The 14,622-nt window shown below is 36.8% G+C and overlaps 1 protein-coding gene across 3 annotated transcripts in view; it reads left to right on the forward strand.

The window, feature by feature from the left end:
- PDE7B (phosphodiesterase 7B) overlaps window positions 1–14,622 on the forward strand; it is a 290,852-nt gene that overhangs the window by 87,530 nt on the left and 188,700 nt on the right. For 2 of the 3 annotated variants that reach the window (XM_032484995.1, XM_032484997.1), the window contains one exon: window positions 1,957–2,017. In XM_032484995.1, the coding sequence (XP_032340886.1) occupies window positions 1,957–2,017 (61 nt within the window). Of the gene's footprint in view, window positions 1–1,935; window positions 2,018–14,622 lie in introns of those variants that run through there. The other variant, XM_032484996.1, reaches the window with a different exon arrangement.

Genomic DNA, 14,622 nt, shown 5'->3' on the forward strand with positions numbered 1-14,622 from the left:
TTCTCCCAGAAATTACTTTGTCTTATAATAAATTAAGTGTAGGTACAATAAAGATTGATGGGGGTGGAATTAACCATGTTGTGAACAGTGAAAGAAAGAGGAAAATGGACAAATGTAGCATGTCCTCGGTCTTCCTATAGACAGGAAATTAAATGGTGAAAACAAGTCCAGCCTGGTACTACTAAATGGCTTCCATAAGCCCCCGGGAGATGGGTGCAGAGAAGCAGTATGTGAAAGGTAATTTTTATGTTCAGAGTGTTGCAAAGGGGGGCAGTTCTTTCTTATGAAATATTCAAGCATAGAAAACAGATCAGAGAATAATTTAAGGAGCAAATCATTATAGAAAAAGATGACAATCCCTCCAACATTTCATTATTCCATATACCTTTCCACTACCCTGAATTTGATATTTATTATTCATTGCCTGCTTTCATGCTTTTTATGTAAATTAATATACCCCAAAACAGTATGTGCTATTTTTTAGATATTTTCAACTTCATAAGGAATATTTTTTTCTGCTTAACATCATACTTTTACATGATTTAAACATTATATATATTTTATATGATTTGAATATTATATAATGTGAATATTACATAATTATATATGCATATTATATACATATAATATATTGTTACACTATGTGTAGCTCTAATTCATTCATGTTAACTGCCATATAGTATTCCAATGTATGAATAACATATTATTTATCTATTTTGTAGCTGAACATTAAAGCTTGTCTAGTTACCAATTTAGAAAAGGATATCCATTTCTCTACATTGTTTATAAGCGTTGTTATTGCCAGATTTCTAAGTTTTGCCATGTCAGTGAGTTTAAAATAGGCCACATTTTACCTCTAATTTCTAGTCCCTGATCATTAGTATGGTTGAATATATTCTCTCTGTTTATTGACCATTCAGATTTCCTCTTCCATGAATTGCCTATTTATATCCTTTATCCCTTTTTCCATTGGATTATTTGTTATTTTCTTATTGGTTTTTTACTTGATGATATTTATTCTCTTTACCAAGCTGTGCAGTAGAAGGGAGATGTCACATCTGGTAAGCACACAAATGAAAAGTTAAACACTCAGTAGGCTGCTAGCCCCTGAAGTAGCAGCTATAGTCTGTAACTCTCCTTGTCATCCCCTCTTTTCTGATTTTTGCTTGAGCTCTTCTCTGAAATTGTAAGCAAACAGGTGGTAGGTCTTCATCACATATTTTTCAGTGTACATCACAGAGGCTGTTAAACTGTGAGACAGAGAGCTGGCTGGATCAAAGAGTATTTGTTTGTTCACATAGTAGCCATTTGTCAATCACATGCATAAATGTGGTCTATTCTTAAATAACTGATTGTATCTCTGGAGTTTGCCCTGCACAAAAATTTTAACAAGCAAGTTAAAGCAAAAATGTAGATAAGAAAGTTGATATTTCCATGAGTCAGTGGTTCTGGAAAAGCATTATGAATACCACTTCTTTATCATTTCCTTATTTGTTCAGAGTCCCCAAGTTCAGAGAGTTAAGTGGAGGCCACTTAGGTTTGTGCTTGAAAATATCTGCTCGATTGCAGAGTAGGTAGTTTAGAGTAATTTTGGTCCTGAAGAACCAATTTTGAGAGTGATTAACCTCAGATTATTAGATCTAGTAGACTGCATATCCTCCTTTGAAGTTGAAACCGTTAGATGCTAGTGCGTCTCTGGCCATGACTTCTGACAGAAGCCACAGAATCAGCTCTTCACCAGACATGAGGCATGCAAAACAGTCTATCCCCAATTTGTCTGTCAAATATTTTACTACTAGGAAAGTCTCTGCTCATGACATAAGTCCCTAGACTCGGTAACAGACAAAAACATGAAGAGTAGAATAATGTCATGGTGATGTCAGGTTGCATGGACATGTCTCCTTGGGAATCCTGATATGAAATCTTAAAATAACTATGGCTTCCTTTCTCTTGCAGAGGTGTGGCGAAATCTTGTTTGAAAACCCTGATCAGAATGTCAAATGTGTTTGCATGCTAGGTAAGAAGACTTCTCATTTTTAATCTATTAAGCATGTTGATGTCATGTGGACTTACTATTGTTCTGTTGCCTGCTGTCTCTTGTTCCATATTGCAGAAGTTAATGAGCTCTTTTACATATTTATAGACAACTATAACACATTTTCATGCGGAACACTTGATGATGAAAAAAGGTCTTGATTTTAAAAACTGTCACTAAGTCAGGAACCATGCTTCTGAGTCTTTCAAAAATTTTCTTGGATTATTTAGCATAAAATAGAATTGAGTTCCCTGTGTTCAGGCAACTGTGATGAAAAAGTAAGAAGACTCATGTTGTAATTCCTAAACTAGAGACGATAAGCTAGGCAGGTAAACTAAATATTTACATCACAGCACAAAGTCCTCACTTACAGTGCCTGGGAGAAATACACATTTGAACTAAACTGAAGTCAGCACTACAGTTACCCACACTGGATTCATAATAAAATTGCAGCATTATAAAGAATAATCCTTTGTTCTTGTAAGATAATATATCATCAGTGCCTATAACAAACTCTTTAAAATATCATTTTCTGTTAAGAAATGAAGTTGATGTTATTTTCCTCATTGTATAGGTTAGAAAACTGGTACAGAGAATATAATATGCACTTAACCTCAAAGTGAGAAATGGTCCAAATCATGATATGAATGTTTCTAAACTGTAAAATTTTAAAGCTAATGCTTATGTCTTATTTAAGCCACTAAACTACATTCAGTGAGCTTTTCATTATGTAATTATAGTGATAGAACAAAACAGTAGTGTGAATAAATAAAAATAACCCTTAAATTTGACTTTCACTAAAATTTCACCTTCATCTATTCCAACTTTGAGCCGTACTCACAAATAAAAAAAGGATTCATTTTAGCTTCTTCCATTTTCTCTGGCTACTTATATGTTGGCAACCTAGGTTATTGGTAAGATGACTCAAAAGCAGGCAGCAAGATAAATAGAAGCAGGGGAATATCTTGGTAATTTGTAATTCAAGATAATCAGATAGTAAATAATCATAGGTTGCTCATGACCTAAAACCAACCAAACAAACAAAAAAACACAAACACCATATTTTCCTAGTTTTCTGATCTTTCCTATTTTCTTGAATTAGTGTTTTAAATCTCTCTGTTGCTGTGTTCATATATGTTTTATTTTAATTAAGATGGTGGCTGTAAAGTAACAAATCCACTGGAAAATGAACATTATTACTGGAAGCACTTGAACAGTGAATATAGCATAGCATCCATAAATCCATTTCAAATATCCAGTATTCCTTTTCCTTATCCATGAAAATGCCTCAAAATGCTAATAGTGCAGGATGCAAACTAGATTGAGTTGGGGCAGAGACGGAAACAGAAATGATTCCTTTGTCCAGCCACGTGTCCCAGCTTTGGACTTGGGAAACCATCTCATTACCACATCAGATCTATTTATCAATTAAGTCATTTAATTTTCACTATACCAAAATAAAACTATTATGAATACCAGTACAGATGGATCAACCCGCCATTAGCATGTGTTCACCTGGAGGCCAAGGTCTGTCATTGCACAGCAATCCTGTGCAAGATAATGAAAAAGGAAGTGAAGTTGATGAATTCTTCCCTTTAAAGAAGCTAGGGAAATTCAAGGTGTAAACGTGTAACTCACTAAAACTGAGACCACATCTTGTATGTAATCGGGAAAGGGCATCTATTTAACACAACAGCAACCACAAAGTGCCACTTCACCACTGTCTGAGGTCTTAATTCGTTTGTTGCTTCTTTGGAGAAGAACCTGTGATCATGCCTTTATGACTTCTCAAAGCGTTTCTTGAGAAAACTTTGTATCTCCAACAGTAAAGGATAAGGAGTCTCTGCTATTTAAAGGGACTCAAGTTTTCTAAGTGTTGCCAGTCATGAATGTGGTTTGTATTTTTGCAGATAATGTTACAACATGTTTATAAATAAATCAAAATTTTCAAATAAGAAAGCCAAATAAATATGGTCTGCATTTCCAAAACTTCACCTCTGATCTTTATGCCACCCCAATATTGAGATCCCTGATGGAGGTCAACCTGGGACAGTCACAGCTTTAAGGTGTCAAGTTCTAGCTGCACCCCCTCTGATGTCCCCGAGGCATCCTCCACTCACTCCAGGTTTGGGGCACCTGCCTGGATCCCAGCTATGCACTGGTTCCAGCACATTTGAGATGGAATAGGGAAGCGGATCAGTAGCCAGCCACACCACGTGCAGTTTTCTTCTGTCCCACTAGTGTGTCTCCAGATAATTCTGAAAAACACAATCGTTATGCTTTGCATTGTTTACCTCACGACTTCTATGAACAAGCCATCCTCCCCAAACTCGGGCTTCTGGCTTATTACATCAAATGAGACATAAGTGTAAAATTCACTTGGAGTTACTCTGAAGCACTGAATTCAAAGCAGTTTTAATGTGGGAGCAAACTGTTGTCATGTATGGGTCCAGTGGGCAGTCCTGTCTACATTCAGGGAAATAGTAGTTCGTGTTGGATGTGAAGGTAAATAAAGACGTACCACAGAGCTGACTGCAGTGAGTATTAAGTATTTATTTCTTAAAATTCTGTCAGAGGGGGCAAATGTAGAGCCTGTTAAGCACCAAATTGTAATAAATGTTGCTTTTTTCTTTCCTTCACCTTTAGGGAGTTCAAAACTGCTATTTCCTGTCTTCTCCCTTTTTTTTTTTTTTTAATTTAGCCATAAGATTTCTCTCAAGTTCAAATAGACCTCAAAGTTTATATAACTATATCAAAGGGTATATAACTGTAGAGCAAGATGTGTACCTTAATTAGGTGCAATGAACTGATACCAAAGGGGAAAGGAATTAGAAGAGAAATTATCTCTCATTGCGCAATTAGTGTATGAAGTGCGGCCAGTTACTAAAACGGTTTTACTTTTCAAAGTTTAATGAAACGCTTAGGTACAAAGAGCTAAGATTATTTAAAGAAATGACATAAAATGATCAATGTTGATTCACTTCTAGATTCATTTGCTAACCTCAGTCTGGGAAATGCTAAATCCTGGGAAAAGAAACTTTCAAAGAAGAGTTCTCAGCAAAGCTTGGTGACTCTTCTTTCTCTTGTTTTAAGAGTGAGGTTGTTTTTGGCCTTAATTTGTAATTTACAGTTTTTGTTGCCTCAATTTCTCCAACTTCTCTATCAAGGTTTAATTTTACAATTTGAATTTTTGAGTGGCTCTGCTTTTGTTTTGAATGTGATTCCTTTCCTGCTGATTGGAATGTAAAGCACGCAATTTCTTACCTGCCATGGCTTAGAGAAGGGTGTTCCTATTGTCAGGTTTCTGGTTAAAACTTGTTATAAATCATTAAAGAGATTGCCAGTTTTCAGAGCAATAGAATACCATAAAATCAATATTTATTAACATTCAGCATGAGCTTGGAGAGACTTACTTTCTAGTCTGACCTCTGAAAAATTAACTGTGCACTTTTCAGAAGTTGCTTCATCTCTTAGACTTCAGATTATAGTTTTTTTTTTTTTCCTGCAAAGTGGCAATAAAAACGTATGTCCCTTCCAGCCCAGGGGTTGTCCTGGTGTTATAAAATGAGGTGTTCAGTGAAGAGATGTTGCCTGCTAAGATGCCCTAAATACAGGTTTATGCATCAATAAATTAACACATAAGAAGCCAGGGTAGGGATGCAAAGATGTTGAAGTTCTGGTACCTGCCCTCAAGAAGCCTCCAATCCAGTGGGGCATGGACAACAACACAGTGACAACATAGCATGAGAAACCATGGGCCAGGGTCTTCTGGGAAGGCGAAGGGTGGAGTTGTGTCAGGATGAGCCTGTGAGAGTGGTAATAAGGAGCCGAGTGTCAAAGAGAAGCGGCTCACAGCTCTGTGAGGTTGGAAAGGGGCAGCCTGGTAGGAAAGGCGTTGGCATTTCTAGGTCACTGGAGCAGCAGGCACAGGAAGCTTAATGTGCTCAATTGGAGAAACTGTAAGTCATTATGCCTGGAGAACAGAATAAGAGGTAAGATAATCAGTGTGGAGAGGAAGGTGGGGCAGATTATAAAGGGCCTTATAACAGGACAAAGACCATTTCAGGATGTTTAAGCAGAGGAACTACAATGTGAGAATCAAGTTTTTGAGGGATCTCCTGGCCAGAATAAAGAACACACTGGAGCAGGACATGACTGAAGAAAGAGACCAGTTTAAGAAACCACAGCAATAATGAGTAAGAAATGATGAGTCATGCCTGAACTGAGACACTGTCAAGGAGGAGAAAAGGTACAAGATTCAGCAGACTTTGAAAGAAAGTGATGGCACTTCGCAGTGGCGTGAGTGTAGGAAACGGAGTTAAATAGATAAAGAACAGATAGAGACGCTGTTTCCCCCACCTCCCCCTAGTGGATTGTATTAGAGAATCAGATTTGCAGTTGGTGGAAATGCTAAGTTAAAATTGGGCATCATAAATCGAGATACACAAGGACTTCTTAGCTGCAGTAGGGGGTATGGAGCTCAGAAGAGCGATTTGCTGGTAGGTAGTAGTGACAACATATCAACAATGTCGTCACCCTTGGGAAGGTGGGGAGTGAGATGGAGATGCATCTTAGAACACTTGGGAGCATCACCCTAAAGGGATGCACAGGATCAAGAGGAGTCTAAAGAAGCTTATATAGATAGGAGTTTAAGAATGAGTGAACAGAGAAACAAGGAAAACAAAAGCGAGTGCTGTCATCTTGGTCAAGAGAAAAGACTTTCAAAGGAAGGTCATGATAAAAATGTGAAATATCACAGTGGTTCAATGAGATCGAGTGTCCATTGGACTTAACAACCTGAGGGTAATATCACCAAGAGCATAACTAGTGGAAGGGCGAAGTGGGGAGGGCAGCAAGGAGCCAAATAAAGAGAACCAAGGAGGGGCACTACTGTCTCAAGAAATTTGTCTGAGAAAGGAAGGCAGTGCCTGGAAGGAGTTCTTAAGATGGAAAAGATGGCAGAATGTCTGATGCAGAGAGGAAAGAGCGAGAAGAGGAAGTGGTTGAGTATTTCTAAAGAGAAAGGGAGTAACTGTGACCCTAAAACCCGCCTCCCACTGTGACTGAGAGAAGGTAGTGAGGGTGGATGAGGAAGAGGAAGGATGGAGACACATCTGTCAGGGTGATCCACATCTCAGGGGAACTGAGAGGACTTAACATCTAATTGTGGCCCTTCTTTTTAAGAGGAAAGCATGATATTCTGATGAGAGTGAAGAGGGGAGTAGTGGAGGTGAGCAGAAAGAGGAAGGTAAAGGTTTGAAATTAATGAAGGAAATAAGAAAGAACTGACTAGAGAGGGGTTAAGGGTATTATTTAAAGCAGTTCTAAGGAATTTGTGAACTAAAATATTAATCCCCATTCATTAAAAAACACATCGAACACAAACTGTGTGTTCCAAACACACATTTCAGAAAAGTAACTGCTCCCTGTTCACGAACACCCTTCCCTTTCCATTTGCTCCTTAACTGCCTCCTCTTCCAGCAGTCAGGGGGCTGTCTTCCTTGACCCTAATGCACAAGCCCCTCTCACTTACACTGTAAATATCCCTCCATTTCTCCATCTAGCCTGCATATTCCAAGGGAGCAGGTCCCCATCTTATTTCTCTTTGTAGCCCTGGCACCTAGCCTTGGCTTAAAACTCCAAAGGAGCACCAAAAATATTCATAATGAAGATACAAGAAAAGTGTAAGGTTATGTATTCATCCCCAACCTTCTCTGACCCATGGTGCCTCCAGAAGGCTCTTTTCTGACTTGTCTTGGCCTAAAAGGAGGTGCCTCCACCCAGCCTCCCAGTTGGCAGGGAGACCAACGCTGCTGAGCCACTTGAGTTCTGACAGTACCAGTGTCTCCTGAGCTGGGCCCACCCCTGCCTCTTCCTCCCCAGCTACTCCTTCTCTGTTCCCTTTCCCCTCGCACTAATTTCCTTCAAAGGCTTTTTGCCCTCAGGGTGAGTCCCTCTAGGAATCCTTGTATACGTCAAATCGTATTTTTTTAATAATGTTCCAGACACTATGTCATTTCTGTATGGACCCAAAAGCAATGTTGGACTTTGTATTGGAAGGAATACAGATTATAATTGTATGTCATTGTAAATTTATATCTTTTTAACAGACAAATTATTCATGATGGCTAAGAAGTCCCAACCTGTCAATCTCAAACCACCTGCCTTGCCAGCTATAAGTATACAGTGTTTTCCAGTGTGTATAGATTATAAACATTCACAGGATATAGAAATTTTCAAAGAATGAAACAAAGTAATATATATTATAAAAGATACACAGAAAGATAATTTTAGGTAAAATAAACATTTGCTCCCATTAGATCAATTGCTCTCTTTGAACTATAACATTTCTTTGTCATATCTAAGTGCCAAAAGATATTTTATTAACCTGCCAGGAGATCCATTTCAAAAAGAGAGCTAACTGGTGGTAGAGAAATCTCAGTTTCCATAAGCTCAAAACTTTCATATCCGACAAATTGATGAAAGTGTTCAGATTTTGGGATGCTAGCTTGGACACTATCAAAACTACTGATTTATTTTACTGCAGAAATCTTAAAGGCAAATCTAGAAATATGTTATATATAACAATAAGCAAATGCAAAGAATTTGCTCTTGCCTCCTTTTAGGTAGTCAACCACATACGAGTTTAATATCTTTGGTTTACAGTCAACATTTAAAATTTTGTGTGACTTGTAACTTCATGAGGCAGTTAAAATTATGAAATCTATGAATTCTGGACTCTGAGGATACTAGTTCTATGTGGCATAGTGGAAAATATCATTTCTGAAAGAGGCCTTCCCATTCTTAAATATAATAAAATAATGCCAGAAATGCTTATTAGAATTCCATAAGATCAGGGAACATCGGTATCTTTGTCATTCAGTGATCATCATAAACTACAAATCTGAGAGTTTTTGCAGTATATATGGTAAACTTATGAAGAATTTCTATTCCAAGTTTCTTTCTAAAATTATATTGCAATGTCAATACAATGCATTTTAATATTTTGTCTTCTTTTAGAAAACTAAATATTTGGAAAAATAGTTGAACATTTTGGAAGTAGATATTGAATTCAAAAATACATTTTCCATATTTCTAAGGAAAAGTTTAACATTGTATTCCTAAATTAATACATTCTGTATAGAATGAACTTGTTAATAATTAATTCCACCAGGCAGTCAGTGTGAAAGTTACCTTATTCTGTCTGCTGTTTCACCTTTTGTATCAGGAACTCTCTCTTCTTTCATGGATCGTGTTTATAAGATGGTTAATAATGAAATGCCAAGATGTTTCTGGCAATGGTGTATGAATGATTGTGATCATGTTGTGGATAACTTAGCAGATATTTGGAACTTGGTCATCAGAGTCTTAAGCAAATCTCTCAGTACTTGAAGGAACTTAGTTTTTTCAGATGTTGCTTTCATAGGAGTTTAAGGTTGAAAACAGCTATGAGAGTCAAGTAAGAGAAGGAAACAGTAATTTCTCCCAACATAGTCCACCTGCCTGGACTCTATAAGTTCAGGGTCAGGTGTTAAATGTGTAACCACACAGAGGTGTGAAAATTTTGGGACCCTTACAATAAATAAAGGATTTTTCCCCTGTAGCAATTGTACTGCTCAAAGAAAAGAAACAGTGTGACTATGCATGTCTTTTTACTTTCTTATAGGGAAGGCTTGTTGGAAGATCAGTTTCAAATGTTAGCATCTCTAAAAGAGCAAGTTTTTAATTAGTGTATTTATTTAACATTAGTAAATACGAACTAGTATGTGTACTTATGTCCAAGATTATATTTATCAATAGCCTGGTATCCCTCAATAATTAAAATTGTTGTTTGCATATTTATTGGCAATTCTAATTCTTCTGCTATTCATTTAGCTATTGATTTATTTAGATAGAAAATGTTTTTCTTACTTTTTTATTGAAACATAGCTTGAATTCTGATAAATATCCAATTTTGAAGTGTAGACCTCATTAATTTTTACAAAGTTAACACAGCCATGTAAAACCACACAGAAAATACAAATTCTCTCATACCTCCTCCCAAACATCACCTCCCAAAGATCCATACTGACTCACTGACTTCTATCATCATTTCCTAACTTTGAAATTTTTATAAATGATGGGGAAGGGTATAGCTCAAGTAGTAGAGCATATGCTTGGCATCAACAAGGTCCTGAGTTCAATCCCCAGTACCTCCTCTAAAAAAAAAGGAGTTAATGAGTAAACCTAATTACCTCCCCCATAAAAAAAAAAATAAGTTAGTTGAAATTTTTATAAATGGAATCAAAGAGTATCTTCCTTTTCAGTCTGCCTTCTTTAACTCAACATTGTCTGTAAGATTCATCCATGCTGTTGTACACAGCTGTAGTTCAATGTGGGGTTTTTTTGTTTCTTTTGCTGTAGATTAAAAGTTAGCAAATAACAACCAATGGACTAAAACTGGCCTGTCACCTGTTTTTGTTAAGTTTTACTAGACTGTAACCATGCCCATTCATTTATAAAATGTCTAAGGCTGTTTTCACACTACATTGGTAGAGTTATGCAGTTGTGTTAGAGACCAAATGATTTCCAAAGCCTAACATAGTATAGAAAAAGATTTCTGACCACTGTTAAGAGTATTCCAGTGTATGTGTATATGTGTGTGTGTGTGTGATTATTAATTCTAGTGGTAGTAAACATTTGGCTATCCCTAGTTTTGGACTGTTACAAATAAAAATACTATGAACATTCTTGTACATGTCTTTTTGTGCACAAAATTGCACATCTTCTCTTGAGAGTTTACCTAGAATTGTCACTGTTGGGTCATAGGGTATGTAGATGTTCAGCTTTAACTGATTCTGCCAAATAGTTTTCCAAAGTGACTATACCAATTTACCCTCCCACTAGATATGTATGAAGGTCCCATAAATAATGTAATACTTGATAATTATTTTTGAGTAAAAGTTAGAATGCAAAATTCATCATTCAACTCAATACAAATAACATTTCATGTAATAGTCTTTAATGAAGATCACAATTATCATTTATGTAAACAACTCATCAGGTTGATAATGGTAGTAATAAAATAGGTATATTTTATTTTTTCATTATCAGTGAACATTAATGAGTTGATGGAGTTTGTTGCATAAACCAAACTAATAGTTATTGTCTATCAAACACTGGAATTAAATATTCTACAAATGATCCTAATAAGTGTTTCTCCATCCACAGTGCAATTGTAAACAAAACTCTGGTTCATAAATTAAAACTCTATTCTCTTGAGATAATTAATTTCCATTTTTTCTTTTACTACAAAATACACAATTAACTTTTTTTACAGATCTGAAATTATATGTAAGAACTTATAATATGAAAATTATAATTAAGACATCTAATTCTGAAAAATCAGCAGGCTAGTACCTCAGTATGAAAATGGCATAGTGATTCTATGTTTAACTCTCACATGTTGTTTTCATGGATTTTATTCACAATTGCCCAAGGAGTGAATCAGCAAAGTATTTTCATTTTGCTCTTTTTGGGGGTATGGGGACAGATAATTAGGTTTATTTACTTACTTATTTTAATATAGGTACTGAGGATTGAACCCAGGACCTCGTGCATGCTAAGCATGTGCTCTACCACTGATCTATACCCTCCCCCATTGCTCTTTTTATCAGTCTCTCTCAGTATTGGGTTTGTCTAGGTAAATATAGGAAGGTAGCCATTAGCCAATATCAAGATTGAGTCAACTAAGAGAATTATAATTTCCCAATACTCAGGAAGTGTTTTTGGCTACCTGGATGCAAGATCATGAATGACTTTTATTTCCTTTTTGTCTCTCCATATTTTCCAAGTGTGTTCAACAGACAGTAATTATTCATTTTATAATGTGAGAGATTTTAGGTAGTTTTTCTGATTTCTAAGGATATAAAAATTGTTTTTATTGTTGCTTGCTTTACTAAAACCTATACCTGACAAGTGTCAAAACTTTGGTAATTTATTCCAGTGGTTAACTAGACACAAATGGAGAGGTGTTTGTTACATGAACTGTGCCTTGGGGTAACCATTACCGGTCACTACATCTTGGAGATGAGTTGGACTTTTATTGAATTGTCTCTCACAGACTCATCTTCCCCCAAACAAATGGACTTTCTGGAATTGGCCATTCCCTTTGCAGAATGCATGTCATCCCAGCCATCCTATTCCTTGTGTCATAGACAAAAATGTCACCTATTGACACACAACCCATGGAACAACACAGGAGTTGCAAAACAATATGAAACTCAAGTAACTGAGGTCTGTGGTTCCATGGCAAATGGAAGCCTTCCACAACAAACACGCTAATAGCCTGTTTCACCATGGATGGGTGAGGGCTTATTGCACAAGTGCTATAAAACAATGTGGAACAAACACTGTGGAGCTTCCTTAGATTCTTAGAATTATAAGATGTAACACACACACAGACACACATGCGTGCACAAATGCACGCACGCACACACATAGTCTGCCTCCGCCCCAGAGACACCCTTAAGGTGGTACCAAGTGGTGTTTCCATTATGCTAAGAGACTGCAGCTTTCATTAAACTAGCAAACAAACAAAAGACGATTGCCCATTTCCAAGTTTAAGTTCTCTATTTTGTTCCTTTCTTCTCAACTGAGACCCAAAAAGCACAAGGCTTTTGTCTATTTGTAGGTAGTTAATTTGCACAACCAGTTAGTTTACTTTCAGTATTCGGAAAAAAGACAAGGAGAGGTGTTGAATGCTCTACATGTCCTAAAGTCTGTCAAATAAAGGACGAATAAATCCTGTTGATGTAAAACTGTATAAAGAACTACATACAGTGTTTTTCCAAATATGAAAGGTTGCCTTTCATATTTGTGTGTGTGTGTGTGTGTGTGTGTGTGTATAATTTTTAGTGGTAGGAAAAAATTTAACTTTACTTGATTCATCTTATTTTTCTGTATGGTACAAATTTCGTACCATTAGCATGTATTACTTTTATTTATTTTTATTTATTTTTGGAAGTGTGTGTGTGTGTGTGTGTGTGTGTGTGTGTAAAACATGTATTACTCTTACAATAGAAAAACATAAACATAAAAAAGGACCTTAGGGCAGTGAAGCTACTCCGTATAATATTGTAATGCTGGATACATGTCATTACAAATTTGTCCAAATCCAGAACGTGCAACACCAAGAGTGACTGTAAGGTGAACTTGGAACTTTGGGTGATGATGATGTGTCCGTGGAGGTTCATCGATTCTAACAAATGTACCCCTCTGGTGGGGGATATTGATTATGTTGGAAGTTATGCATATCCAGGGCAGAGGGTCCTGCTAGTATCTTAAAAAAATTAAAGAGGGATAAAAAGACATGGTGGCAGGGAGGCTGAAAGCAGTGTGCAGTTGTGGTCTGGTAAGCTCTGCAGAGGCTCTGAGAGGCTGGCCAGGGACAGGACCCTGGTGTCGAACTTTTCTGAGAACTAAGAGACAGATGAGCCTTTGTTCAGGCTCTGTCATTTAATTTACTGTTTACTCATAGGAAAATTAAAGTGTGTTGTGACCCCTTTAGCAATCCATCTGTTTTTCAAATAAAAAGGCTTTTTCTGGGTTCAGTTTTAAACTATCAACTGGAAGGAAATTCAGTGGCTTCCCTAAAACCATATAGCTTTTAAATCACATCTGTACCCATTGTCATTACAAAGAAGTGTTGAAGACTACTACTATACTAAGATTTCTAATGTACAATTATAAATTAATGATAAGGGAAGAAAAATATTATTTTCTGTGACATTTTGCTTATAATATGAGCCTGATTTATCCAGAGTTTATATCACTTAATATTCTATAAATATATGATCTATTAATGCTGATTTGTCCAACAAAAATAGATATTGAGTACTTAACAAGTGTGTACTCTCTTCTTTGTACCAGAAGAACAGCAGTGAATAAGAGACAAAATTCCTACCATAGGGGAACTTAGATTCTAATGGGACCTGAAGGTGGGGGGGATGAATGATAAACAATATAAATCATATACTATGTACTTTTAAAGATGACACTGGAAGAAATTCTACTAAGGAAAAAAGAAGGCAGGGCACGAAGGGTGGAGTAAAAGACAGTAGGGGTGGAGGTGGTGGTGCAGGTTTTAACCAGAACAGCCAGAGCTCTCCCTGCAGTTAGCATAGCCAGGCTCTGCGGAAGTGTCCTGAAGCAGGAAGGAGCCTGGACAACCCAAAGGAGCAGAGGGAGAGAGGTGTGCTAAGGCCCAGGAATGAGGAGAAGGAGCTGAGAGGTCCTGGGAGCCATATCAGTGTGAGTCATTATAAGGACTCTGGATTGATTCTGCCAGCGAGGAGGAAAACCATCAGAAATTTCTAAGCACTGATGTTGCCTGAGCTGACTTCCATTTTAAAATACTGGATCATTATGTTCATTTTAAAAATTAACAAAATAAGGAAAGAAGGCTGGCATTACAGTTTTGGAGAAGTGTGTTCCCAGTGTCCTGAGATGGGTACTGAATGGATGTGTTTAGGAAAATAAGAGTGAACAGATTTAACATCATGTGTTACATATATTCCAAATAAATGAAATGGTTAATGTTCATCTAA

Source organism: Camelus ferus, chromosome 8 (genome assembly GCF_009834535.1).
Source record: "Camelus ferus isolate YT-003-E chromosome 8, BCGSAC_Cfer_1.0, whole genome shotgun sequence".
NCBI lineage: Eukaryota > Metazoa > Chordata > Mammalia > Artiodactyla > Camelidae > Camelus > Camelus ferus.